Source organism: Candoia aspera, chromosome 9 (genome assembly GCF_035149785.1).
Source record: "Candoia aspera isolate rCanAsp1 chromosome 9, rCanAsp1.hap2, whole genome shotgun sequence".
Taxonomy (NCBI): domain Eukaryota; kingdom Metazoa; phylum Chordata; class Lepidosauria; order Squamata; family Boidae; genus Candoia; species Candoia aspera.
The window spans coordinates 537,094-564,337 of NC_086161.1; the positions used below are offsets into that span (position 1 = coordinate 537,094).

The window sequence follows — 27,244 nt, forward strand, 5'->3', positions numbered from 1 at the left end:
GCAAAAGAACCCACGTCGTTCAGAGCTGGTGCTGGGGTTTGTGCCGGGGTTGCAAGTGCCCCAGGAGGGGAAGGGGTGGGCAATGCACTCTGGCTGGTTGGGGTGCTTCTAGGCCAGGTTGGGTTGTGCAAAATGCGCTTCCTTGCTCCCAGCCTTGCCTGTGTGAGATTAAGTGGCCAGAGGAAGAGGCCTGCTCCCTGAGTGAATGAGGGGCTCTTTGTCCTGGGCCACATTCAGGGGCCAGGGTGCTATACCCTGTGCACACACTGGATCCATTCCAGCCACCCTTACTTCCCACAACTTTCCAGAGTAGAGGGAGGCTGAGAGCAGACAGCACTGCCTCTCGCTTCTGTGGATGGACTGGGTGAGCAACTCTGAGGGAACCTGCCTTACGCTCAGCCTGACAAAGATGTCAAAGCCAGACAGAGCTTGTTCTTTCTCTTGCTGGGGAGAGGGTGGGAGGTCAGGGGCTGAGCCAGGGGCTGGAAATCTGGAAGTGGAGATGAGATCTGAATTTGGCCCTGGAGCTAACAGTTCAAAACTTGGCAGAAGGTAGGCACAAGAGACAAAGAGGGTTCCAGGAATTTGAGAGGGCTGCAAAAGACCAGCTCCTGCACAGCATTAACATGTTTTGCTCATCTGGCACAGACAAGCAGCTTTGTATCTCCTCTCATACACTAGGTGCACTTTCCCCGTGTTTTTGTTGCTCCCAGAATACCACAAAGCAGTTGTCCCCATTCCTCTTGGGGTATGCTGGAGATAAAGCCTGCTTTGCAGGATCAGGCTACAGGCAGCCCAGTCTAGCCCTCTGTTTCCTGCACCTGGAAGGTCACCGCCTGTCAGCACAGTCACCACCTGCTTGTTCCCAGTGTCGGAAGGTGGGAAGGGGTTGTCCAGAGGAGGTGTGGCTTTTCCTCTACCCTTGCAAGGGGGCTGCTGCTACTAGGGGACCTGTCAGACTGGGTGTACTTGCCTGCTACCACCTGGGATCCGCTCTGGCCAGACTGATTGGGGTTGCCTGAGCCCTCCTTCCTTGGCTGGCGAGGCAGTCCCAGGGGCTAATGGGCAGAAATCTGAGGTTTAATGGGAGAAACACACAAATTCTGTTCCTGGGGCACACTTAACTCATGATTAGCTGAACCACGGTTTACTGAGTTAACCCATTTACAAGTTTATGCAATGTATAAACCCACGACCAAGCGCAGAGCCTGGGTTCTCACAATACCTCGGCTAAACTGAGATTATCTCGGGTGTGGCCAAGGAGGTCAGGCAAAAACTGAAACAAGCCCGGGGAACTGTGACAAGCTGTGCCAACTCCCTGGCTCGCACATTTTCCCGTTCCCACAAACCAGGAGTCAAGGAAGCAATTTCGGCGGGCGGCCGCGCGACCACCGGAGACGGCGAGGTGGGGGAGCGCTTAAAGGGACGAAGCGCGCCAGACAGCCCCGCCCGCCCAGAAAAAGCCTCGGCCCGCGCAGGTTGCGTGCGGCGGTCGATGGACTTGCGGCTGCAGAAACCGGCCTTCTGGGCCCGGCTGCACCTGCGGAGCGGCCTACAGAGCTTGGACCTGCCCCGGGAGCTGGCCCTGGACGTCACCTGTGATCAGCTGTCCCCAGGTGAGGCGGCCTGCCTGCTGAAGCCGCCCGGCCACTGACCCGCGCGCCCTTGCGAGGCGCGGGTCTGGCCTGGGGTCGCCTTCGGCCCGGCTGTCCCCCTTTGATGAGCCTCCGTCGCGGAAAGGGAGGGGAAGGACGGGGCTCCCGCGGCTTGGACGTCCGCCGCCACCCCCCGTCCGGGCCAGAGCCCAGCGCCTAACCGCCTCTCTGCCCCCAGTTGCCGAGGAGGCCCTCCAGACTGTGCAGCTCGATCAGGCGGCCGGCGGCCCGGCCGAGGCCCCGCGCTCTTCCTCCGGGAGGGCTTGTGGTAAGCAAGGAGCGGCCAAGCTGCGGAGGACCTCGCCCAGGGCCCCCGGGCCTTGCTCCGGTAGTCCCCGGAGTAAAGCGGCGAGGCGGGGGGAGACCCTCTTTGCCCCCCGGGGTTACCGCGGACGCCCAGAGTGCTTGCGAGGGGGAGGCGGCGGCGGCGGCCCTTGCTGAGGGATGCCCTGGGACGTGCTTCTTCCCCTGCAGAGACTGCCGGGCAACCGCACCTGTGGATGTGGGTGGACCCCAACCTCGTCTGCCCTATTCCCGGACACGCCGCGGGGCTGCTGCTGCCGCCGCCTGGGCCTTGTCCACGTGCTGGTCCAGAGGCTCCCTCCTGTAGCCCAGCCCGCTTTGGAGAGGATCTGTTCGCCGTGCCGAAGGCCGGCAGGGGAGAAGAGGTGCTGAGGCTGGAAGCTCCTTGTGGCCTTGCCCGACCTGCTAAGTGGGGAGGAGACCTTAGGAGGATGCGGGGGGGGGGGGGGGGGAAGGGTGTCTTCCAGCTTGCAGGGCAGGGCAGGGCTTGGTGCCCTGTGTGGGGCTGGCCCAACAATAGGGGCAAAAGAGACAATAGAAAAGCCAGGAGACGGGTACACTCTCTTGCCAGCAATCAACACCCAGATATGCAAAGATAAACACCAGGATTGACACCAGATGAACAGTCAAACAGCACAGTACACCCTAATCAAGGAACTATTAACTCAATCAATCAACCAAGCAGCAAACAACGGCCCAGTCAAGGAACTTCCAGGGAGAGAGCAACACTCCCACCAACGCAAGCAGGGCAAGCCACGGTATATAAATTGAGAGCAGGACCCACTCCTTCTTCGCACTGAAGATGTTGCCTACTCTGGCAATGAAACATCTGCAAGAAAACAACCAGGCTCAGAGACCACCAAGGACTCCACAGTTCAACTCTGAGCTACAAATATTCGCTTCAATCAACTTAGGTTTTTCAGCTTTGTGGAAGCTTCTTTCCTGGTGGACCCCCTGCTGATTATCAATCTGTTTAAAAGTTGGACATACACCTTTCCCTTGCCATGAAATGTTGCTGAAACACAAAGTGGGAAGGAGCGAGGCTGAGGGGCACATCCAGACTGCTGAGGCAAGGGGAAACCCTTGCCAGCTCCTCCCCAAGGCTGCCCTGGGGCAGCTGTGGGCTCTACCCTATAGTCCCCACGGTCCCTTCCTCTTTCTGCCTGCCCCTCTCCTCCGCTTCCTTCCCACTGGCTCATGTGCCTGTCTTTTGCCAGGATCCTGGGAGTGCCACCAAAGCCAAACCCACAGTGCTCTTGAGAGAGGACTCCCAGAGATGCCTCCCGGCATGCCAGAACGTCAAGGTGTTCCGGTCCCGCAGCAGGAAGCTGAAACGGGCCCAGGGGGGATGGCCTCGCCCCCCTCTCAATTACTGCATCCTGATCAGCCTCGCCCTGAGCAGCAGCATGGACAGCAGCCTGACTGTGCAGGAGATCTACAAGTTCACCAGGTATGGCTCTCACAGCAGAGAGGTTCTCGGGCAAAGCAGCAAGAGTGCCAGCAGGGGGACCTTTCCTTCATTGCCTGCTCTGCTCTCCATAGCCTTGTGGCTGGGGGCTCCCTGCTTCCCCAAGGTTGAGTATTCTGGTCTGGCATAGTCGTGAATGACCTGGTGGGGGCACGAAGTATAATGTATAACCATCCCCTGGCAATAGATGTGGGCACCTGCCCTGGACCCGGCCCTTGGCGAGGCAGGCTTCCTGGGCCGCTGGGACTCTGCCCTTTGCCCTCTTGGCAGGCACCACTTCCCCTTCTTCCGCACGGCTCCAGAGGGCTGGAAAAACACTGTCCGGCACAACCTCTGCTTCAGCAGCAGCTTTGAGAAGACCACAGACTTTGTGTGCCTTGAAGGGAACCGCAAGTCCCGCCTGTGGAAGTTAACCAAGGAGGGCTGGCGGAAGTTCCGGGAGGAGGCCCAGGCGCTACCGGAGGATACAATGGGCTTGGTGCACCAGAGCATGGATAAGCCAGGTGGGCCTCCCCCTGGAGAGCTGCAGCCCTTTCCCCAAACTGGAAGTGGGCAGGGGGCTGCCCAGAGGCAGGATTAGTTGAGGGGGAAATTGAATGCACCACCCTAATGGCTTCAGCTGCTGCTGGTGGGGCTCCCAAATCCCCCTGCAAAGTGGGCCCTTGGCAGACCCGGTGGACCAACAGCCTCCTCTCCTCCCTCCCCCAGAACTAATGAGATCTCTCTTTGGCCTCTGATCCTTGGCGTGGAAGTGCGGCAGAACCGGGCATTTGACGGAGCTCCCAAGGAGGGTTTGACTTCTGCCTTCAGGAGGCTCCTGCTTCCTCCAAGGGGAGAGGATGGATTTTCATGGGAGCCTTTGGGGGTGGGTGGGCACATCCTGCCCGAGCTGCTCCGTGAAGCTCTGGGCGCATCTGCTTGGTCCTTGGCTGACAATGTGCAGAGCAGCGGGAGGGCTGCTTTGGGGGCAGGGACAGTGCTCCTGCCTCCCCATGAGCTTCACCCCAACCAAGAACAAGAGGGTGGCTGCCGGTCAGCCTTTTCCCTGAAGGAAGGGAAGGAAAGGAGATCCTTGCTCATTTTTGTGTTGAAATTTTTGTTGGAAGCAGTAAAGTCAATTATGGGGCTGACCTAGCACCTGTTTTTCCATTCCTGAATCCTGGAGAAGAATCTTGGTGTTCCAATAAATGAATTAAAAGAGAGCAACATTGTGTGATTTTTTGGTTGAATTCCATTTAGTTTTGCCTCTCCTTGTGTGATTATGGCTTCAGCAAAGGATCATTACCTTGTGCTGGAGCTTGAGCACCTCAATGAGCTAAACCGTGAAGGGCCACCCAAGACAGGAGGGTCATGACAGAGAGGTCAGACTAAATGCGATCCCTGGGGAAGGTAATGGCAACCCACCCCAGTATTCTTGCCGTGAAAACTAAATGGATCAGTACAACCAGCGATATGTCGGTATACCATCGGAAGATGAGACCCCCAGGTCGGAAGATGGTCAAAATGCTACTGGGGAGGAACAGAGGATGACTTCAACTAGCCCCAGACATGATGACGCAGCTAGCTCAAAGCCGAAAGGACGGCTAGCAGCCGATGGTGCTGGTGGTGAACGGCGAATCCGATGTTCTAAGGATCAACACACCATTGGAACCTGGAATGTAAGATCTATGAGCCAGGGCAAATTGGATGTGGTTATTGGTGAGATGTCAAGATTAAAGATAGATGTTTTGGGTGTCAGTGAACTGAAATGGACTGGAATGGGCCACTTCACATCAAATGACCACCAGATCTACTAGTGTGGACAAGAAGACCACAGAAGAAATGGAGTAGCCTTCATAATTAATAGTTAAGTGGCTAAAGCGGTGCTTGGATACAATCCAAAAAACGATAGAATGATCTCAAATCGAATTCAAGGCAAGCCATCTAACATCACAGTGATCCAAATATACGCCCCAACCACAGATGCTGAAGAAGCTGAAGTAGAGCAGTTCTATGAGGATCTGCAGCATCTACTGGACAACATGCCTAAAAGAGATGTTATTTTCATCACAGGAGACTGGAATGCTAAGGTGGGCAGTCAAATGACACCTAGAATTACAGGTAAGCATGGCCTGGGAGAACAAAACGAAGCAGGACATAGGCTGATAGAATTTTGCCAAGACAACTCACTCTGCATAACAAACACTCTCTTCCAACAACCTAAGAGGCGGCTTTATACATGGACTTCACCAGATGGACAACACTGAAATCAGATTGACTACATCCTTCGCAGTCAAAGGTGGCAGACATCTATACAGTCGGTAAAAACAAGACCTGGAGCTGACTGTAGTTCAGATCACGAACTACTACTTGCACAATTTAGGATCAGACTAAAGAGATTAGGGAAGACCCACAGATCAGCTAGATATGAGCTCACTAATATTCCTAAGGAATATGCAGTGGAGGTGAAGAATAGATTTAAGGGGCTGGACTTAGTAGATAGGGTCCCGGAAGAACTCTGGACAGAAGTTTGCAACATGTTCAAGAGGCGGCAACAAAATACATCCCAAAGAAAGAGAAAACCAAGAAGGCAAAATGGCTGTCTGCTGAGACACTAGAAGTAGCCCAAGAAAGAAGGAAAGCAAAAGGCAACAGTGATAGGGGGAGATATGCCCAGAGGTTAGCCAGAAGAGATAAGGAATTATTTTTAAAATAATTCCAGAGGTTAGCCAGAAGAGATAAGGAATTATTTTTAAACAAGCAATGCGCGGAAGTGGAAGAAGACAATAGAATAGGAAGGACAAGAGACCTCTTCCAGAAAATTAGAAACATTGGAGGTAAATTCCAGGCAAAAATGGGTATGATCAAAAACAAAGATGGCAAGGACCTAACAGAAGAAGAAGAGATCAAGAAAAGGTGGCAAGAATATACAGAAGACCTGTATAGGAAGGATAACAATATCGGGGATAGCTTTGACAGTGTGGTCAGTGAGCTAGAGCCAGACATCCTGAAGAGTGAGGTTGAATGGGCCTTATGAAGCATTGCTAATAACAAGGCAGCAGGAAACGGCATCCCAGCTGAACTGTTCAAAATCTTGCAAGATGATGCTGTCAAGGTAATGCATGCTATATGCCAGCAAATTTGGAAAACACAAGAATGGCCATCAGACTGGAAAAAATCAACTTATATCCCCATGCCAAAAAAGGGAAACACTACAGAATGTTCAAACTATCGAACAGTGGCACTCATTTCACATGCCAGTAAGGTAATGCTCAAGTTCCTGCAAGGTAGTAAAGGTAAAGGTAAAGGTTTCCCTTGACATTAAGTCCAGTCATGTCCGACTCTAGGGGGCGGTGCTCATCTCCGTTTCAAAGCCGAAGAGCCGGCGTTTGTCCGTAGACAGTTCCGTGGTCATGTGGCCGGCATGACTACATGGAACGCCGTTACCTGCCCGCCGAAGCGGTACCTATTAATCTACTCACATTTGCATGTTTTCGAACTGCTAGGTTGGCAGGAGCTGGGACTAGCAACGGGAGCTCACCCTGTCACGCGGATTCAAACCACCGACCTTCCGATCGGCAAGCTCAGCGGTTTAACCTGCAATTAACTTCAATTCATGGAGCGAGAATTGCCAGATGTACAAGCTGGGTTTAGAAAAGGCAGAGGAACTAGGGACCAAATTGCCAATATCCGCTGGATAATGGAAAAAGCCAGGGAGTTTCAGAAAAACATCTATTTCTGTTTTACTGACTATTCACAGCCTTTGACTGTGTGGACCATAACAAATTGTGGCAAGTTCTTAGTGGTATGGGGACACCAAGTCGTCATGTCTGCCTCCTGAAGAATCTGTATAACAACCAAGTAGCAACAGTAAGAACAGACCACGGAACAACGGACTGGTTTAAGATTGGGAAAGGAGTACGGCAGGGTTGTATACTCTCACCCTACCTATTCAACTTGTACGCAGAACACATCATGCGACATGCTGGGCTTGAGGAATCCAAGGCTGGAGTTAAAATCTCTGGAAGAAACATTAATCTCAGATATGCAGATGATACCACTTTGATGGCTGAAAGCGGAACTGAGGAGCCTTATGATGAAGGTGAAAGAAGAAAGTGCAAAAGCTGGTTTGCAGCTAAACCTCAAAAAAACCAAGATTATGGCAACCAGCTTGATTGATAACTGGCAAATAGAGGGAGAAAATGTAGAAGCAGTGAAAGACTTTGTATTTCTAGGTGTGAAGATTACTGCAGATGCTGACTGCAGTCAGGAAATCAGAAGACGCTTAATCCTTGGGAAAAGAGCAATGACAAATCTCAATAAAATAGTTAAGAGCAGAGACATCACACTGACAACAAAGGTCCGCATAGTTAAAGCAATGGTGTTCCCTGTAGTAACATATTGCTGCGAGAGCTGGACCATAAGGAAGGCTGAGAGAAGGAAGATCGATGCTTTTGAACTGTGGTGTTGGAGGAAAATTCTGAGGGTGCCTTGGACTGCAAGAAGATCAAACCAGTCCATCCTCCAGGAAATAAAGCCAGACTGCTCACTTGAGGGAATGATATTAAAGGCCAAACTGAAATACTTTGGCCACATAATGAGAAGACAGGACACCCTGGAGAAGATGCTGATGCTAGGGAGAGTGGAGGGCAAAAGGAAGAGGGGCCGACCAAGGGCAAGGTGGATGGATGATATTCTAGAGGTGACGGACTCGTCCCTGGGGGAGCTGGGGGTGTTGACGACCGACAGGAAGCTCTGGCGTGGTCCATGAAGTCACGAAGAGTCGGAAGCAACTAAATGAATAAACAACAACAACGTGTGATTATGGAAACCCTTAAGGCATAATTCTGCCACACCAGCAGGAAATGCTTTGAGGCGCCTCGGTGGGACAGCTGTGGCCCTCCGCGCTTCCCGAAGAACCCTAAGACCCATCGACCGCAGCCAGCTTCCGGGGAGCGCCTCGGGCGGGCCTATTTCCCTGCCGCACCGCTCCGGGCCACCGGCTCCCGCTAAGGCAGCGCAAGGACCAAGCAGCGGCTGGGCGGGCGCTTCCGGCCCCTCCCTGTCGGGGGCGCGCCAGGGCGCTGACGTCACCTGCCGGGCGCGCCGCAAGATGGCGGGGGATGCAGCGGAGGTGTTCCGCTGCCCTCTGTGCCGCCGCAGCGCCTTCGTCGGCCGCAGAGGCCACCTGTACAGCGCGGGGCACCAGCGGCGGCTGCGCGCGGCTCTAGCCCGGCTAGGCGAGAAGGTGCGCGGGTGGCTGGGGCAGCTTAGGCCGGCGCTGCTTGGGCCGGCGCGGCGTGGCTGACCGCTCCCCCTCCCCGGCAGGTGGCGGCGGCGCGGGAGGCGGCGCGGCGGGTGGTAGTGCTGCCTTTCCAGGCCGGCGAGCACGAGCGGCGCGTGTGGTGCCTGTGCTGCGCGCGGGAGGTCCGGCGCCACCTGAGCCGCGGCGCGCGGACGGTGCTGCATGGCGGCCTCCTGCAGCACCTGGCCAGGTGAGTCCGCGGGGGCGGGGCGGGGCGGGGCGGGGCGGGGCGGGGCTGCTGCGTCGCGCCTTGCCTTGCCTTGCCTTCCAGGCGGCCAGAGCGACGCGCCCTCCGCTTCCCCTCAGCCCGGAGCACGGCAAAGCCGTGGCCGCGTTCTGGAGGAAAAACAGAGCCGACCCCAAGCTGAAGCCCGACTTCCTGCTGTCCTCGGCCGAGTTCCAGCGGTGAGTAGCCCCTGCCGGCCAGAGGTCTGGCTCTGAGCCGGCCTGGTGGGGTGGGTGGGTTGCCACCTGGCTGTGGTAGCCTGGGGACCTGGGTGAATTCAGAGCAGGGCCTTCCAGCCAGAGCAGAAGGGGCTTTGGCACCTGGATCCTGTTTCTTCCATGCTGCTGGCCAAAGGAGCGGGTTGATCTGGGGCCACTTTGTACAGGGGGGCTTCCACCTTGGTGGCCTTCTGTATGCAAGCCTGTAAAGGAAGGCACAAGGTTTGGGGGGCTACAGCCCCTGTTCAGAACACTACATGGGTAGGGCAAGTCAGAAGTAAGGGCTCTGTGGTTCTTAAAAATCTTTTCCCCCCCATCTATCGTTTCATACAAGACTCTTTCTTAAAAAACACGTTACTGAAAGATTGTGGTAGCTGAGAGGCTGCACGAACCCTCAGGGAGCACAGGGCGCCCCAAACGATTAGTAGCCTCTGGTCTGGTGGCCTTTGTCGCCCAGCGTGACGGGCTGCGTTGCATCTCCAGCTTCCAGGAGTCTCTCTCCAAAGCCCTGGATGCTTACGAAGTGAAGGAAGACACGGCCATTCAGGAGGTAGGACCGTGTGGGCATTGGGTTTGGGTTGTGTGATGGGGCCCGACTTCTGCTTTGAGTTCTCGTTGTATTCTGTCTCCCTTAATGGCAGGCTGCAACTCGCATCCGAGAAGCAGAACAGAAGAGACAGGAGATGGTACGGGCCGTCTTAGAGGTTTGTGTGCCCGAGTTCATAGTGGGCAGTATCCATCATGGTGCTCGCGGTGGTTTCTGTGGAACCTTCCTGCTCAGGCCCCCCATCTTTGCCCACCCTCAGTGCATTTAAACTCAGGGTAAAGCCACCGAAAGCATACCACCTCTTCTCCCAGGCCCATTCCTGCTAATAGCTGTCCTGCCAAGAGTGAGGACTTTGCTTTGCTTTTTGTTTAACTTCAGTTTAAACTGCCTTGTAAAGCGAGATGGACAGGAGCAAATAGAGGTTCACTGAGGTCTGCAGGTACTGTAATGCTTATTCCTGGCACAAGGCCTTTCCCGTCTGTCACTTTCAGATTTTTTGCACTTCTTTGGGGCGGCCTTCCCTGCTGAGCCCCTTTCTTCCCCCCTCTGGATAGTGGAAAATGGTTGATGAGGTATTACTAGTGCTCTGGCATATGCATTGTTTTGAATGTCATTTAACTGTATTCACAATTTTTTAAAAATATTTTTTCCCTGGAGAAATACTCTTGGCTAGGGGTATTTCCTTTGCTGACAATAAAACATCAAAATCTCCTTGTCACACCCTGACCCCTAATGTTCCAAAAGGATTGAATTGTTGTCTGTTGCAAGATGGCATCTGTGCCTGAATAATTTAGTGGAATCCATTCCATCTGAACACTCCCCTGATTACATTTCAAGGGATCTCCTGTATTGCAAAATGTATTGTTGTTTCTTGAAACAAGTGTGTTTTTCCTGAATTAAACTCAGCCGCAGAGAACAAGTATGCTAGGTGATGGAACCTCTGCTGTCAACATCTTTACAGGGAATTTAAGGTAGGAGTTACACTAATCGGAGGCCTTCTTGCTTCTGTACCCCTGTGCTACTCCTGGTAATTTTGTCTTCACATTGCCTTGGTGTTAAATTGTAATGGAGTCCTCTTTTGCTTGTGCTGACAAATTTTCTATGTTATAGTGATTCTCCTTTTGCTATGGAAGAGCAGGGACAGCCTGGGCCAAGCAGGAGCACCACATTTCTTAGGGAAGAGCCTGTTTGTGCCAGCAGAACTGTACCTGAGCTATACTACCTGGAAACAGGGCAGCCCTTAACCTTCATTGGCCACCAGGTACTCAGGAGTTCTCTCTTGCCTCTCATCCCCAGCAGCAGAAGTGACATCTGAGCAGTAAGCTTCTGCTCTGGTTGCAGCCCAACCTGAAATCCAGCCCCTTTATCTTACCCTTTGCTTCCCATGACTTGTGAAGAGGGAGAGGGATGTGGTCCACTGCTGTCTGCTGGACTGGGGAACTAGTAGTTCTTGCTGCAGGACTAACAGTCTGTCTCTTTTCTCGACCCCCAACCTACTAACTTGGGGTTTTCATTGTTTCAAACACAGGAAACTGGAGGGGAGGGCAACATTCACACAGGTAGGTTTGTGAAGATATACTGAGTCAGCTTTCTGAAATGCCTGCTCTGAACTTGGCTTTGCCCTTCATGGACATATGGTTTGCAAGGGGAAAGAATCTTACAGTAAAATACTGATTTGCCAACTACATTTTAGCTTAGTGTGTGTACAAACCTGGAAAATGTGGTTAACCATGAATTGCATGTTGCCTGGTTGTACATGGTTGTGGCAGATGCAGCTGAATCCTTAAGTATATCCCAAGCAGCTGCTCTTATATCATCCACTTTGATAATGGGCAATTTAACTTGAGCATGTGAACAGAAACATACGCCCAGAGTCCCCCCTTTTGGGGGCAGATGGGCGGTGATAGAAATTTGAAAAATAAATACGGGGCTTTCCTGATCTGTCCACATTTCAATCTTGAGGAGCAAAACCCCCCTGGCTGATGAGCGAAGAGGAGGGTGAAAGGCAGATTGGGCCCTCCTATGAAGAATTTCTTAAGGAAAGTGAGTATGTAAGGGTTTGGCCCTGTGGGGGTCAGTGGGAAGAACTGAGCAAAGAATGGTGCATGGCTCAACATTTTGTTCTTCTGCCCTCTTTAAAGAACAGAAACAGAAACTGAAAAAGCTCCCGCCCAACCGTGTTGGGGCCAACTTTGACCACTCCTCTCAGACAGGAGATGGCTGGCTTCCCTCCTTTGGGCGTGTCTGGAATCATGGTAGGAGATGGCAATCCAGGTAAACATGCATCTCCCTCTGGGAAAGCCAGAGGCGCCAACTGCTGTAGTACAGACATGCCATTGACATGTTTCAGAGACATTTTTCTCTCCCCCGGGCAGCATTTTGAAGGGCTAGATACAGCATTCTTGGGGGGGGGGGGGCTCAGCCTGGCTGGTTTGGAATCTGCCACCCTGCCCTTCCCATTTACGAAGATTCTGAATGAAGCTGATGGGGTCTATAATCGATGCTATCAAGATTTGCAACACATGCGTGTGCATGCTCATTCCATACATTGCACTATACTGATATAACAGTGAAATTAGCTATGAGAACCTTCTCCCCTTGTGGCTTCCTAAATCTAGCAGTTGCCAATACCACATGGCAGGCAGAGGTCACCTGTGGGTGCCAAAGCCCTCCGTTGCTGAAGAGGAGGAATCCAGCCCCTCAAGGTACCTATCTTGATTTCAAAGAATGTACAGTTTCAACTTGCTGTTTTTGGCACTGCTTTTTCTAGACATCAGTTCAAAGCTGAATCTGGAAATAAGCAGCCTGGTCCTAAAAGGAAAAGGCCTTGAATTAACTGAAAGGCCTGCATCCCCAAGAGAACTTGGCAGAATTCACATCACATCGATTGAAAGAGAGCATGGAGATCTCACAGAGCAACTCCCTGCAGAGGCCCAGCTGCTGCAGTAGAAGGAAGACTCTTCTGTGATGAAACGGAGCTGTACAGTTTGGTATACAGCATTTTTATGTCCCTTGTTAAGGATGTAAGATTTGTATTAAAACTATACTCATTAAAGACAAACTGATAAAGGTGGTAATTGTATATGCATTTTGCTAAAAACTATGGTTGCCAATAAATGTACCACCACCACAAAATATTAAAGGCAAGGTGCATTTGTGTAAGATCCACAAAGCAAATGTGAGATTGCAGAAGATACTACCATAAAATTTAGGAGCTTATCTAAGGCTTTCTGTATATCCTTTCCTTTCCTTATGCAAGTTGCTTCAAGCTTATTTATCAAGGCAGACATTAGCTCACATATCTGCATTGCCCACACCATCGTATAGCCTGATGCTTTTATAAAGTTTTATTTTTATGTACCCAAATTCTACACAAGTCCTTGTTATTAAAAAAACAGTAAAGCCATTTTACCCATTACATACTTAACTACCAGCAATTGCTCAGATCACTACAAAGCCTTAAAGAGTTTAATCAGTTTATTTTTGTAAGTGTGCAAGGAGCTCTGAAAGCCATCTGAGAATCTGCAAAGCAAACCGAACAAGAAATTAGGTCCTTCGGATGTGATGTAGACAGCCGGCCAGAATTCCCTTCAGCCGCACAGCACCCCTCCTGGCCATCTTTGCTCACCTTTTCAAGCGTCCTCTCCTGCAGCTGGTGCATCACCTCCCTTAGTGTTTCGGGTGTAGATTACTTGGGCTCTGTGCTTGGAGACGAGTTTAATTAGACCTGCCAGGAGAACCACACGCATCAGAGGAACATGAGGCCTAGAAAACTACCCACGGGCGAGCGTATTTGGAGAAGGGATGACTATGGGTTCTAACGTTAACGGCCAGCAGCCCAGCCCTTGAACACATCAGCCGGGCCGCGGCAGAGGCGCTGGGAGCAGAGAGCAGGGTCCGGCCTCTCACCTTTGCTGAGCAGCTCCTGCAGCGCAGCCCGTGCGAGGGAGCCCCGGATCTTCAGCCTTTCTGAGACCACGGCGGGCGTGATGAGCTTGTAGTTCGGCACCTCCTTGCACAGCTTGTCGTACGTGGCTTTGTCGAAGAGGACGAGGTTGTTCAACTTGTCCCGGACTTTCCCCTTGGACCACTTCTGCTCGAGGGGAGAGAGGCCCCGTGAGAGGCGCTGGCCTTCACCCTCGCCCTCCGTCCCGCCGAGCCTGCCCGGCGCCTACCTTCTTCTTGGCTTTGCCGCCGGACTTGTTCACGGGGTCCTTGTCCTTCTTGGCGGACTTGCCCGCGTCTTTCTTCTTTTTGTCGTCTTTGGGCGGCTGCGAGGAAGGGAGGCGCGCGCGACAGAAGGGGGGGTCAGCAGTCGTCCCCGGCCCGTCCCCGGCCCGTCCCCGGCCCGGGGCCTACCTACCATGGTGCGGCTGGCAGCGCAACGTGCTCCTCCCTCGGCGTCTTCCGGCTAGAAAGGCAGGCGGCCGCGCACGCACGATGGGAAACCCTGCGGCCAAGCGCGCTTCCGGCCGACTCCGGAAGAGGCGTGGTCCCCGGCCTACGGCTGCCGCGATGGCCATCTTCAGCGTCTTCATTGTGAACAAGGCCGGCGGTCTCATCTACCAGTTGGATCACTACGCGCCGCGGGCCGAGGCCGAGAAGACCTTCAGCTTCCCGCTGGACCTGGTGCTGCGCGCGCACGACGAGCGCGTCCTCGTGGCCTTCGGGCAGCGCGACGGCATCCGCGGTGAGCCCGGGCGCGGGGCCGGGAGGAGCGGGCGGCCGGCCGGGCGGGCGAGGGGAGAGGGGAGAGGGTCCCGCCGCCGCCGCCTCGCTGAGCCGCGCTCCCCGCAGTGGGCCACGCCGTGCTGGCCATCAACGGCGCCGACGTCAACGGGCGCCTGACCGCCGACGGGAGGGACGTGCAGGAGTTCCTGGGCAACCCGGCCAACTACCCGGTGGCGATCCGCTTCGGCCGCCCGCGGCTCTCCTCCAACGAGAAGCTCATGCTGGCCTCCATGTTCCACTCGTGAGTCGGGCGGGGGCGCGGCGGGGGCGGGTTCCGTTCCCCCCGGCACCCCTCCTCGGCACCTCTCTTCGGCATCCCTCTGCTTGTCGCGCAGGCTGTTCGCGATCGGCTCGCAGCTCTCCCCCGAGCAGGGCAGCTCCGGCATCGAGGTGCTGGAGACGGACACCTTCAAGCTGCACTGCTTCCAGACCTTGACAGGTAGCGGGCGGCGGGCCGGGCCGGGCCGGACGGGACGGCGGGACATCGGCCGCTCAGCCCCGAATCCGCCTCGCTCTTCCCCTTTCAGGGATTAAGTTCGTGGTGCTCGCTGACCCCCGGCAGTCCGGAATCGATTCCCTTCTGCGCAAGATTTACGAGATATATTCGGACTTTGCCCTGAAAAATCCCTTCTATTCTCTGGAGATGCCAATCAGGTACAGTTAAAGCGCCTGTCTTAGAAAACCGAAAGAACTCTCCTGCCCTCTCCAAGCAGTCGAAATACACTTGCGAAGGCCAGGCTGCTTCTTAACGTTTCTGTTCTAATCCCAGGAAGCCAGTTTTACGGTCCTGGCACATTGCCCAAATCGTTGGGGTATATTGGACCTCTGGCAAGGAAGCATCTGATGCCTGCCAGCTCTTGTTTTACTTTCTAGTGGTCTCTCTGAATTTGGTGGTGTTACTAGAACCATCGTGCTCTTTTCTTTTTAGCTTCTTAGAACCAAGTTCCCTTCATAGTGTCAGTATATTCTGTTAACATATACAAGGTCAGCAAGTAAAGTGGGTAAGACAGCTGCTTCAGGCACTTTGAAGTCTTTCTTGTGTACCATTTTATATCTTAGCATGTTATAATAATAAGCATGCAGGGGACAATGCTGAATCCAAACATTTGTATTAAAAAATTATCTTTGCTGAAGATAGAATGAAAAACATGGAGGTCGGAGTAAGGATAGCTTTTTATTCTAATTGTGCTTCTGTTGTTCTGTTGATATTTCAGATGTGAGCTCTTTGATCAAAACTTGAAGCTTGCTCTGGAGGTAGCAGAGAAAGCAGGCCCCTTTGTCCCAGGATTATAGGGTGAAGTTCTTCCACTTCAGTTGCCTCATGGACTATTTGGAACTTGGGACCAGAGAGGCTTCCCAGCGGTTCCAGAGTCTCTCCCCTTGCCCACCCCCTGCTGCTGTGGGAGCTTGTTTGGGCGTCCTCTGCTGCTGGAGGTTAGGAGGAGATCTTGTTGGCTGCATGTACACGTTTAATATATGTTTGGCACTTTATTACATGTGGAAATAAAATATTCTTTAAAGGAAGAAGACAGACTTTAATCTTGACCTTGGGATAAATTATTTGATATCCAACACCAGTTATTATTTGCCGTTCGACTCCCAACAACTCTTCAGCAGAGGAAACATAAGCTTTTATTGGACAATCCTTTATTTTTGTTGATGCACACATTCCATACAGTAGCCATAACTTAAAATCTACGATAGTAAACATTGCAAGACTTACTCCAAAAGGCAGCTAGCTACACTTGGGGAGCCTCATGGCTGCAGAATTGTTAGGAAGTCCCAACCTCTGCAGCTAAATACGTTTTCCCTCCATTAAAAACAAGAGAGGTCTAACACCTCAGCCTATACTGTGATGTAATCAAGCATGTTTGACCTGATGGTTACCCTTTCTCAAACTCTAGAAGTAGTTTTTCAATCCACTTTTAAGCTTACCTGTGATCCACTGGAGCTAAATAGCGTAAGATTACAGCTCCCCTCTTCTATTTACTTTTGGGTTCTACCTCAGTGTAACTTGTGGGGAGTCTTAGAAAATGTTGCCTGAAAATTTAACATGGCATGGCAAAGGAAATGAGGGAAGGACACATACCAAAAGGGGAGTGAGTAAAGGGATTCCACAAACTGAAGCTCCTGTTCTGCTGCTCTGTCCCCACTGCTATGGGCTGCCAGTGAAGCCAGCAGCAGCTGTGGCTGCCAAATGTTTGTTCATCAGTTCTGACTACTACGGCATCCCTTAGGTTTTGAAGGATGAGAAGTGGTGGTAACCACCAAGTGAGATTTTGCCACCACTTCACAAAGCCCAGCAGTAAACTTCAACCTGCTTAGAGCTTCTACCTTTTTCCTTTTCGGAATATTGGCTGTGGATGTGGGAGGCTCCTTTGCAGCCAAGTCATTATTTCAGTCAACTTTCTTTGGCATGCGACCCATCTTAGTGCAGATATTTCTCAGGAAGAAAAAGGCCACGGTGCTGGCTAAGCAGAGCAGCTCCACTACCCAGAAGGCTGTTCCCCAGCTGTAGTGTTTGGCAATTGTGCTGAAAGGCAGACCAGCCAGGAAGCCTCCCACTGAAAAGAAAAAAAGTCAGTTGGGTGCAACGTGCACATTCATCCTCATTCAGTTCCAGTTAAGCTTTCACGTACCGTTAGCCATTAGTGCAACAATGGCGTGGGAAGTACCGCACAAGTTGGATGGTGCACTCTCATTGGCTATTACTCCAAACAGTGCAATTGGTCCGTAAGAACAAAATCCAAAGACTGCTCCTAACAGCAGGATCCAGAACTACAAAAACAGCCAGACAAAAGGTTAGGACTGTGAGGATGATGCCTTTCCCTGCTCCCTGCATCTGCCACTTGGGTTCCTTTTCCCTGCCATCGTCTGCAAAATGGTGCCTCAGAGGAAGCACGCTGGTGTTTAATCTTTCCTTCAATAAGGAGTGTTGTCTCTCAGTAATCCATTAAGTAATAAATAGCAGCCACAATCTCCATAGAAATAATAAATCAAGTAGAAAGTATTTAAAAACAGCACCCAAGCCAACTGCTATTTTAAGGTGGACTCTAAATTTTGGATCCGCGTGCTGAGACACCAGACCTAACTTTTACGCAAGCCACCTCGCTGCAACCCAGGGATGGCGTAATGGCAGGAGCAGGGAGAGCGATTCCTGCAGTTCTGCACAGGGAAGTCTCCTGCTTCTGCCAGCATCCCTGCACCCAGCATTAAGCCAGAGGCTGAAGCAGCATAAAATGACTGAACAGGACCTGAGAGAGAGGTGGGGGGGCAGAATAAAGACCTCGTGTTCTGTGAAGCCCACGAGATTAGCCAGAGGGCAGAGGAATTGATTCCAAGAGTAATCTCCCTAGGAAAAGAAAGAAGGGGAAAATGAACAAGGAGCATGAGAATGTCCAGAAAAGAGAAAAGGCAGTAGTAATCGGATGCAGAAGCAAAAATCCTAGAAATGGAGAGCCCTCACCAGCTCTTTTCCAAAGCAAGATACTTTGCTGGCTAAAAACTTCAAATTAGTGGCAGAAGACCTATAACCCCATCATTGTTGACTGGGACATCATCATTAATATCTGAAGATTCCCCATCCTTGGAATTCTCAGCAAGCCTTTTGTGCTGAAGCCAGAGGGAACGCCATGTTTCTGGGATGATCCCACGAACTGGTCCATCGTGGCTTCAATAGATGGACTTATAATTCCAAAAAGTCCAGAGAGCAAAGAATCTATCCAGGAAGTATATTTCATCCTGATTTCAGAATCTCAACTTTGTTCCCCCGAAAGTTGCAAAACTTCATATTTTTTCCATTAAGATTTGTCTCTAAGAGCCCAGGTTCATTTTACTTGTGGAAATCCTCACAAAATGTGCCATTTACCTAAAGGTAAAAGCATCCAAGGTGGTCACAAGTCTCAGCACCTGCTCCAAGCAGGTAACAAATAAACACATTGGGACTGGGGAAAAAAGCCAACCACCCAGTTGCCTCCTGGAAAGAAACAGCCCTCACTCCAAGCAGCACCTCGATGCTATTACACATCAGCTGACGATAGCAAAGCGGATTGGCCTCTCCTGCATCCTGAGCCTCTTTCTACGGCTCACCTTGGGAGAGCTGTCGGTTACTGTGACTCGGAAGAGGAACAGTGAGGCAGCCATGCCCGCCATCATGGAGATGAGAAGGGGGTGCCGAGGGTTTCCGTAACTTGAGAGGCCCACCTGCAACACACATGCGGAACCAGAATGGAAGTGCAGTATTCCTGTTATTAAACGCCTGTCAACCCATCCCAGACTAAATCGCCTCCATAACAGCATCCGCTTAGTGCCTGCATAGGGTTTTTCGGGGCCAGGGACATTCACAGGGGCCGTCCTTTCTCCTTCGCACTTACCCTGGCCACTGCGCGGTCTGAAAGATAGCCAGCAGCAATGCTTCCAACCAGGCCTCCAATTTCCAAGGCACTCATGTAGGAACTTCCTGTAGAGCAAAGAGCATAGTAACAATCCCAACGAGATTGCATCCTTGCAGGCAGAAAGGGGTTGCCAGACTTCCTTGCCTGTTGCACAGCCGTCCCTAGCACCTCTCCCCTCTACTCCCAGCCAGTCCTTTCCTGGGCCAAGCCAAAGACTTCCCTGCAGGTGCTGTTCCACTGACTCTGGCTTACCCAGGCCCAACGTCCACATTTGGAACATGCTAAGCTCTCAAAGCACCAGGATAAAGGTGCTGCCTCCTACCCACGAGGGCAGACTGTCCTCTCTCCTGAATGAGAAATAGCTGTCCCCAGTCTGTGCAACATGTCTTCACACCAAACACCACCAGGTAGCCAGAAGAAAGGACCCAGAGGTATGGAGAACGCAGCAGCTCAGCCAAGGTGCTGTCATCCATTGAGGCCTCTGCAAGAAAGAGACCAATTAGCAATCTGGCCTGAGCCACACCACTCACCCCTGGCCACTCTCCTTTGCACCTCCCATTTCCTGGCCCTCTGCCAGACTCCATGTTTCCTCTCTGTTCCTCTGAAAGAGGAGACTGATTTATTGATAGATTAGCCTTATAGGTTGCTCCAGTCAGCATACAACTCCCCAATATGTAATTGGGATTAAAACAGTATACATGCAGGAGACACACTAAGAAGAATAAAAGCAATTCCTCCTCAAGAGGGATACTTATAGTGAACCTGCATCCCTGGCTTGAGGACACAGCCATGTCTCCACTAATTCCCAGAAGGTGGGGGGCAGAGGTGCAACTGAGAAGGCCTACTTTCATGGCCCTGAAGATGGTAGCCCCTGATCAAGGGGACATGTCTTACCCTGTGACTCCCCCACCCACTCACCTTTCTTCCCTTTCTTGGGCCCAGACTCAAGGTTGGGCAGTCCCACATCTGAAGGCTCATTCTTAATCAAGAGCAGACACACCAAGGAGGCCACCAGACATGCAGAGCCAGAGAGGGCCAGGGTGGTGCGCCAGGCATAGCTCAGCGCCATCAGAGCTGCCACAATGGGCCCAAGCCCTCCGGCCAGGTTCATGCTGGTGGACAGGACGGCCCACCATGTCCCAAACTGGGAAGGTTCAAACCACTATGGAGAAGGGAGAGAGAGAAGCCAGGTGTGTTGGTGCCTATGCCAAGGGCAGGTCCTCATTGGTACACACTGACCTAAGACTGCCAGCACAGCCTCCAGGTTATCACAAGTACTGATGGCTTAAAAAGGGCAGCAGGCGCCATCGCCAAGAGGCACACCAACTCTCCAGACATATTTCCCTGCTCCCTAAAGCATGATTTCTTCAAAGCAGTTGACAAGAATGTTTAATAAAAAATATAGAATGTTTTTTTTTTACTGGCAGCAGACATGGGGACCTGGGCATTCCACCTCTTTCTGTTTCCAAGAGTCCCAGATACAAGTCAAGCAATGCAGCAGGCACCCCAGAAATTCTGGGTTATCAAAGGCCTCAAGTCATGACATCTACTGATAGTACTTGCCTCTGAATGCCAGCTGTGAGGGAACCTGAGGAGGGAGTAACTGGATTCCGTTTAACAGCTTCCCAAAAGTGTTTGGATAAGCAGTTTCTGGATCAGAGTGGCCTTTGGTCTACAGAGTTCTTTACAGTTTTTTGAGGTGGACTGCTCCTAGCCACCAAAGGCCCAGCCATCTCTGAACAAGACCACTTGCTCAGGGCCAAAGGAGGTGACTAGTGTCCCAAAAATATCTGAGAGCAACCTGATCTGGCTTGCAATTTATAGCTCCCGCTGCCCTTGCCAATTCAAGCCCCTCCTAGAAAAATGGCATCTCTGACTAGTACAGAGCACAGTGTGGCCTCTGCCTCCAAAAAGCTGCAAGGGCAGTTCTTAGTTCCACTAAAGAGCTCCCAGCATTAACACAAAAATCTGCCAATGCAGCATTCACGGCTTGTGGTTTCTGCACAGTGAAAGTCAGAGCGAGCGCCCGTCTGCATTGGGCCACCTTCTGGTGGCTTCCCAGGGACAAGATTCTGGCCTGATGCTTCCACATTAGACTGCGCCTGCAGGAGGCCGGCTGCCAGGAGTAAAGCTGGCTCATTCGCTTACCTTGCGCAGCACCTTGCCACAGGGGGGCCAGCCCAGGCCCTGGGCCAGCCCATTGAAGAACCACAGTCCTGCAAAGAGGGCAATGGTAGAACTCCAAGAAAACAGCACGTTGACTACACCCACCAACAGGAGGCCAGAGGAGAAGAGCCAGCGGGCACTCATTTGGTCCGAAAGGACTCCGCTAACGAATTTGCTAATGGCATAGGCTGCAGACTGGCTGCTGGCGATGAGACCTGAATTGGACGAGAGCCCCGGAAAAACCTCAACCACACAGTCACTGCGACAAGAGCCTGGTCTGGAAGGGGCTCAGAGGGCAGCCTTTGCCTGAACCCACAAAGAGCCAGGCAGCCTACGAAACTTCCAGACTTGGGGCTCGGGGCATTCTAAACTGCCTGACTGGTCAGCATGCAGAGAGCAGCAAGGCTGGTTCTAGCCAAAGAGCAGAAAAGGCCATGGATTACAGCCATGTAAAATAAGCAGCAACAGTTTTTCCACCGAGGATGGCAATAAAATGGGACTATTGAGCTCCAGGCCTGGCTGTGGGCTCCCCTCGGCCTCTTGGTGGCCACTGTGGATACCAAACGCAGTTTGCTCTTGCTGCATGATTAAAGGGGCTGGAATCATCATGCCCACTCGTCAGGACTGAGCTCAAATCTAGCAATACAATTCCTCTTCTCTCCAAATAAAGGCTGTTAAACATTGTCCAAACAACAGCCTCTCTAAATAGTGGCTGCAGAACTGCAATGTCTTGCTTCTTTCCAAAGAAACTGAGAAACAACAGCAGGTTTCCCTGGAGAAACAACACCTGTCCCAAGCATAATGTCAGTTCTCAAATTCCCTCAAACTCTCTTTAAGATGAAGCTCTGAGCACTTCCAAAGGGTTCTGTAGCTCCCAGTATCCTCTCTCCAAGGTTCCCAGAGCAAATAAGCACCATAATCAAAAGGAAGGAAGGAAGGAAACTTACCCAAGTCATCTTTGTCCAAGTGTATCTCTTCCATGATTGAAGGCATCACAAAGGAGAAGGTTTTTCTATTGAAATAGTACAAGGTGTACCCAATGTACATAGCAGTGAATATGACAAACCGGTGATAGCCATAATTCTTTCCTGTCATTGTTGTGCTGACTTGTGCTTCCAAGGATTAAAAGGAAGTGTGAAAGGAGGGAATAGGTTGGTTCCGCTTTAAGAGTCCAAACTTCAGGCGCAGCAGAGTTGCTGACAGAGTTGAGAAGAAGGGGGACAGCAAAGGGCTGAAAGCAGGGAGCCAACAGCTGCCTGAATGCCTGCCTGTGTTTCTGCTGGGCAGGGGCTTTGCCAACGTTCTTGCTTGATCTCAGCTGTGCTCATGGCCACTTTCTGGAGAATTATTAACTTGAGGACCAGGCTGGACATGGAGTTCAGTATAAACCTATCCAACTACAAGGGAACACAGGAAGAGCCAGCCTGTAATAAACAGAGTGAGTCCAGGGTGGGAAGATTAGCAAGGGTTTTTTTTTTTTTTTTTTTTACTCCTCGGTACTCTGACCCCTGAACTCAAATAGTGGAGGATCAAACAGAAAAGATCAATGTCTTCCTGGAACAAGCCTGGGGCATGACCGAGGGCTGGGACTAGGCCCTGCTACTTCAGCAGCAGGCAACCTCCTGCTCAAGCTCTGGCCACCTAGTCTGCCTTTCTCCAGAGCAGTGCCTGGGTCCCAGGAGACAGCGCAGAGCTGCAAAGACGTTCTTCTGCAACCTGAGAAACAGACAGAACACTGATCAAATGTCGTCCCTGGGAGAAGGCAAGTTCACAGTATTTACCTACTTGGGAACAAGGCTATATTGTGTACTGCCACAGCAGGTAGATTAAAAACCAAGAATCCCTCCCCACTTCTAGAGAAGAACCTAAACACAATAATTTTACATTATAAATCTATCAGCTTATGGGCAAAACAACAAAATACCAAGACATCTGTTAAAAGTAGCTGGCATGCCACAGAGTAGCCATAACTAAGAAAATCAGAACCACAGTTCAGTTTAAAGCATGGGCAAATAAAATAATGTCCAGCTGGCCTCTAAACAGCAGCAGTTACAGCAACTGCCTCAGGCTGCCCGTACAGAGAAGGCTCACCTCAAAAGGCAGGGGTGCTCCAACAGAAGCCTCAATGTTTGGTTTCACGATAGGGCAGCAGTAAGTAGGTCCCAAACTGCAAAGGTCCTTATTAAAGGGCACCAACAGGACTTGGAATTTTGTCAGGGAGGGAGGGAGAGTGAACCAGTGGAAATGCTTTAACACTGGAAAGACGTAGTCTCAAAGGAGAACAAACTTGCTCCATTTTCCACCAACACAATCACCTTGGCTCAAAGTCTGAGTTTTGTTTGGAAGTGGGAGCTACAAAAGCTAACCTTCAAGACAAACTTTATTTGCCTGTCTGCCTCTCACCGATATAGCTCTCTGCAAGCCTTGAAGAAGCTTAGGAGTACTAAAGGCTGTCTCCCTGTTGCCTTATTATACCACAGCTGCTGAGAAGTTTCCCATAAACTTCCAATTTATACCCAGACACAAACAGCTCATCAGGCAACATTGCAGGTAGTCACCCCACCCCCTTTTGAACATCTGGAAAACTTCTTTCAGTTCTTTCTGCCTAAGTTTTAATTAGCTGCATCCTTTCCAAAACTATAACCCTCAAGTCTTAGCAGACTTTCAAGAAGCTCCATCTGACAGATTGTTAAAACACTCCATTTTGGTTTCCCACTTCTATGTTTTCTCATTCAGCAATCCTTGCCCTGAAAAGCCTCGCAGAATATCTGCTCTTGTAGCAATATTTCACTTCACTTTATTAAAATCGAACAGTAACAGTAAAGCAGCTTCATGGAAGTATCCTGTGACTGATCTGCATTTTTAAATTAGCACCTGGAAGAGAGGCTGCTTAGACAAGCTAGCTCTTCCCGTTTACTCTTGCCAGCTGTGAGATAACAAACTTTTGCTCCAACCTCAGATAATTATTTCCCTCTTTTGACATAGCAGGCACCCAATACTTGCTAGACACTTAATCCTTATTAACGTGTAACCTTCCCTTGCTGATGCCTAACTGAGCAACTCTGTGGGTGGAGGGGGAGAGAGGCTGCAGGGCTATAAAACTTGCCCAAAGAAAGCAACCCTTGGTGAGTTGAATTCTGGAGACCATCCCCCCACCCCTTGACTTTGCTGTGGCAGACTGGGGAAGGACTCCTGGTGCTGTAATGGGGACAATTCTAATAAACATGATCTTATTTATTTCAGTCCTGGCACCTCCTTCAATGTCCTCCTGCTTTGGTATCCATCCTGCAAATTCTGAATTAGCTGGCAACACAAGAAGTTCAGAAAACAGAATTGTTCCAGATTCCTTGAGCCTCAGATTTCTCTCTCCACCTTTTACTTTTTTTTTTTTGGTGCAACCTTCAGTAACTTGATTTGCAAATTGCTTTTTATTTTACTCGTACTAATAAAACTTGAATAATGACTGGGCTTGAGGCTGACATTAGCTTCCCATTAAACTCCAAGACCAAAAAAGTAAAGAAAATCAGGTGGAACATTTATTTATTTAAATAACATATATGATTATGAAACATGGAGCTTTGTGGCACCAAGCAGTGTTCCTATGGTTATGCTGGTGCCCCAGGTGTCATGCTGGCAACCAAAATTAGTTTCTAAAATTTTTAGTGTTGTGATAGGTATTTTGGAAATACTAAGTTCTTTTACAGAGAAGAGTTGCAAGAGAGGAAGGGCAATTCCAAAACATTTGCACCAGCTGATGGTTCTGGATGGTCCCCAAAGGTGTCATTGAAAAATCGGTACTAATCCATCCTAGATCTTATGAGGACACACATAACCTTGAACAGGATCTACTAGGAAAGCTGTGGTCAGTACTTTTGCCTAAGTTGTGTAAAGGCATCAAAAAGCATCCCCAAGATGGGAGCACGCATTGGCAAATATGCAAACCTTGAACTAACCCTTTAGGTATCAAGCCAAGGTTTATCAGGCTTCATGCAGCCCACGCTCAACCTCAGGCCCTTGTTCAGAGCATCTTTCACCACAACTAAAGCTGACGTGAAAAGCTTTGTGCTAAATGGAGGATAAAATTGAGGATGGCACATATGGCAAACACAACAATAGCCTTTGGCCCAGGATGAAGATCCGAGCAGCCAATTTAAGTTTTCATGCAATGCAATGTTGGTTTTTAATTGTTCTTTACCACAGACGGCTCACAGCTGTGCATCTGGAGCCATCTATAAAATAAAAGGATGGCACAGAACAAAATGGACTTTGAAGAAGCAGGATGGGAAGAGAATTGATGCTTTTGAACTTTGGGGTTGGTGAAGACTCCTGAGAAGACCGTGGACAGCCAAGAAAGCAAACTGATGGATCAACAAATCAACCCAGAGTTCTCCCTCGAGGCCCAAATGACCACGCTCAAATGACCTTTCTTCGGACACCTGATGGGAAGACCCGGCAGCTCTCTGGAGAAGCTCTAATGCTGGGGAAGGAGGAAGGAAAGAGGAGAAGAGGACGACCGTCAGCCAGGCGGAGGGACTCAGCTACGGGGGCGATAGGGACACCGTCGGGAGACCTGAAGGGCCAGGTTAGGGACGGGCCCTCCGGGATAACATCCACCTAGGAGTCAAAAAGCCTGGATGGCACGTAGTCGCTCAGCCGACGGGAGGAATCCGAAGGGGTTCCCTACCAGGCCTATCAATCTGCTTCTGATGGCTGAACCTGCTGAGGGACGTCCCGGGGCGGCAGAAAAGCGCCAGTCCGGTGGCCGAGAACAGGAGCGTTCCCTGCCTGAGGAGGCCCCGAGCGCCGGCGACCGGGAGCCCCGAGGCCATCGCGGCCCGCGCTCCTCCGGCCAGCGAGGGCCAGGCGGGGCTGGAGGTGCCCTCGGCCTTCCCCGGGGCAGCAGCGAACTTCCCCGGGCGGGACGGCCCTTCTGCCCGCCGTCCCAGAAGCCGCCGCACGGCCAGGGAGCCCCGGAGCTCCGCGCAAGAGGAACGGGAGCTACCACCGCCACATACCCGCCGGCAGACGATCCCGCTTCCTCGCCTGGCCGGAGACGCCGCTCCCGAGCGGCTTCCCGCCGCCCATTGGTGGGGATGGACGCCTATCCCCGGCCCACCAATCCCCACTCCGTTCTCTCGCGCCGCCGTAGCTTCCGCCCAGTCGGGGACATTTCTACGCCTTTTTCCCGGCCCTTGGGCGCGCATGCGCACCACGGAAGCTGTGGCTCCGCGCCCGGCGTACCACAGGTCCCCCCCCCCAAAACCGGCCGCGCTGCGGGCGGCGCCGACACGGCGGGCCCTCCGCGAGTTTCGCCCCCGCGAAGCTTCGGCGTCAGGTTTGCGCGCCGCGCCTTCGAAGCTCCCCGCTGGGCCGCAAAGACCCGGCCGGAGCGGGCAGCGAGCAGCCCCCGCCCCCGGTCGAGGCTCAGCGCAGACTGAGGCCGAACCGGCAGTGAGACAGCGAGAGACTGCGGGAAAGCACTTTATTGGAACCGTTCCTTCCACAGGCGCAAACGCGGCCCGAACGCCGCCCCCTGCCCCCCCTCCCCGGGACCTCTCGGCGCCCGGTGCCAGGAGCTCGGGGAGGCCTCTTCCCAGGCAGTTCAGGACTGGCCCTGATTCCAGTGGCTTGCTCCAGGCTCACAGTAGAACGCACGTTCTGTCCAAAGCAGGTCCAGAGAAAAGCATAGCTTTTTTAAAAAAAAAAAAAAGCTCTGAAGAGTAATCAGACTCGCAAGACACATTTCAACAGACACAAAGCCTGGGTGTATGTTGTTGTCTGCGTTTGCAGACAATTTCAAAGAATGGAATGGGAAAGAGCACAAACCAGGAGTTCCAAACACTATGAACGTTAACCAAGGGGCTTCACAATGTGCAGCACACTGTACAATTAGTTTTTTATATCTACCATGCTCTAGGAACTCGTATTTAGTCTATTATGTCTAAACAGGAAAAAATTCCTCCAAGTTACAGGACAGAGAAACTCAGCAAGCTTCCAGACTGGTTTTAGTCTAGCAGGGTTTGCTCTGGGCCCCTTGTGTTACTGGGCACCACTGCTGAAAACAATCCATTCATATCGTATTTCAACAAGGTAGATTCCTTGGGGAAGAATATGAATAAATAGAAAAACTGGATCTTCCCTCTGCCTTTGTGCCACGGCTTATAGGCAGGTGAGCTTGCTTGTGCTACTGAAAACAGAAGCTTCAGGATTTCTCATCATACAGTGAAAAATGACCTCCCACATTTCTCATCC

The 27,244-nt window shown here is 51.6% G+C and overlaps 5 protein-coding genes across 6 annotated transcripts; 3 read left to right on the forward strand and 2 right to left on the reverse strand.

Moving 5' to 3' along the window:
- Positions 1-1,495: 1,495 nt before the first annotated feature.
- Positions 1,496-4,585, forward strand: FOXR1 (forkhead box R1). Its single transcript, XM_063311342.1, has 6 exons — positions 1,496-1,616; positions 1,834-1,923; positions 2,130-2,323; positions 3,176-3,408; positions 3,697-3,929; positions 4,135-4,585. The coding sequence occupies exons 1-6, from the start codon at positions 1,496-1,498 to the stop codon at positions 4,161-4,163; spliced, it is 900 nt and encodes a 299-aa protein (XP_063167412.1). The 3' UTR covers positions 4,164-4,585.
- A 3,922-nt stretch (positions 4,586-8,507) lies between these two features.
- On the forward strand, positions 8,508-12,982 carry CENATAC (centrosomal AT-AC splicing factor). Its single transcript, XM_063310956.1, has 11 exons — positions 8,508-8,653; positions 8,734-8,900; positions 9,017-9,115; positions 9,638-9,704; positions 9,796-9,858; positions 10,608-10,672; positions 10,812-10,962; positions 11,230-11,260; positions 11,664-11,744; positions 11,843-11,975; positions 12,472-12,982. Exons 1-11 carry the CDS (start codon positions 8,519-8,521, stop codon positions 12,530-12,532), a joined length of 1,053 nt encoding a protein of 350 aa, XP_063167026.1. The 5' UTR covers positions 8,508-8,518; the 3' UTR covers positions 12,533-12,982.
- Positions 12,983-13,162: 180 nt separating this feature from the next.
- Positions 13,163-14,173, reverse strand: RPS25 (ribosomal protein S25). Its single transcript, XM_063310958.1, has 5 exons — positions 14,065-14,173; positions 13,877-13,972; positions 13,611-13,794; positions 13,330-13,428; positions 13,163-13,223 (listed from the first exon to the last, which is right to left on the reverse strand). The coding sequence occupies exons 1-4, from the start codon at positions 14,065-14,067 to the stop codon at positions 13,334-13,336; spliced, it is 378 nt and encodes a 125-aa protein (XP_063167028.1). The 5' UTR covers positions 14,068-14,173; the 3' UTR covers positions 13,163-13,223; positions 13,330-13,333.
- Positions 14,174-14,186: 13 nt separating this feature from the next.
- TRAPPC4 (trafficking protein particle complex subunit 4) lies at positions 14,187-15,971 on the forward strand. The gene is made up of 5 exons (XM_063310957.1): positions 14,187-14,391; positions 14,499-14,673; positions 14,768-14,871; positions 14,960-15,086; positions 15,647-15,971. The coding sequence occupies exons 1-5, from the start codon at positions 14,217-14,219 to the stop codon at positions 15,723-15,725; spliced, it is 660 nt and encodes a 219-aa protein (XP_063167027.1). The 5' UTR covers positions 14,187-14,216; the 3' UTR covers positions 15,726-15,971.
- An 86-nt stretch (positions 15,972-16,057) lies between these two features.
- On the reverse strand, positions 16,058-26,103 carry SLC37A4 (solute carrier family 37 member 4). Of its 2 annotated transcripts, XM_063310955.1 has the most exons (9): positions 26,008-26,103; positions 21,940-22,708; positions 20,975-21,207; positions 19,745-19,988; positions 19,149-19,307; positions 18,806-18,891; positions 18,522-18,635; positions 17,072-17,210; positions 16,058-16,996 (listed from the first exon to the last, which is right to left on the reverse strand). In XM_063310955.1, the coding sequence occupies exons 2-9, from the start codon at positions 22,085-22,087 to the stop codon at positions 16,830-16,832; spliced, it is 1,290 nt and encodes a 429-aa protein (XP_063167025.1). In that variant the 5' UTR covers positions 22,088-22,708; positions 26,008-26,103; the 3' UTR covers positions 16,058-16,829. The 2 variants fall into 2 exon arrangements, with proteins under 2 accessions (XP_063167025.1, XP_063167024.1); XM_063310954.1 differs by lacking the exon at positions 26,008-26,103 and having other exon boundaries at positions 21,940-22,933.
- Between the last annotated feature and the right edge of the window lie 1,141 nt (positions 26,104-27,244).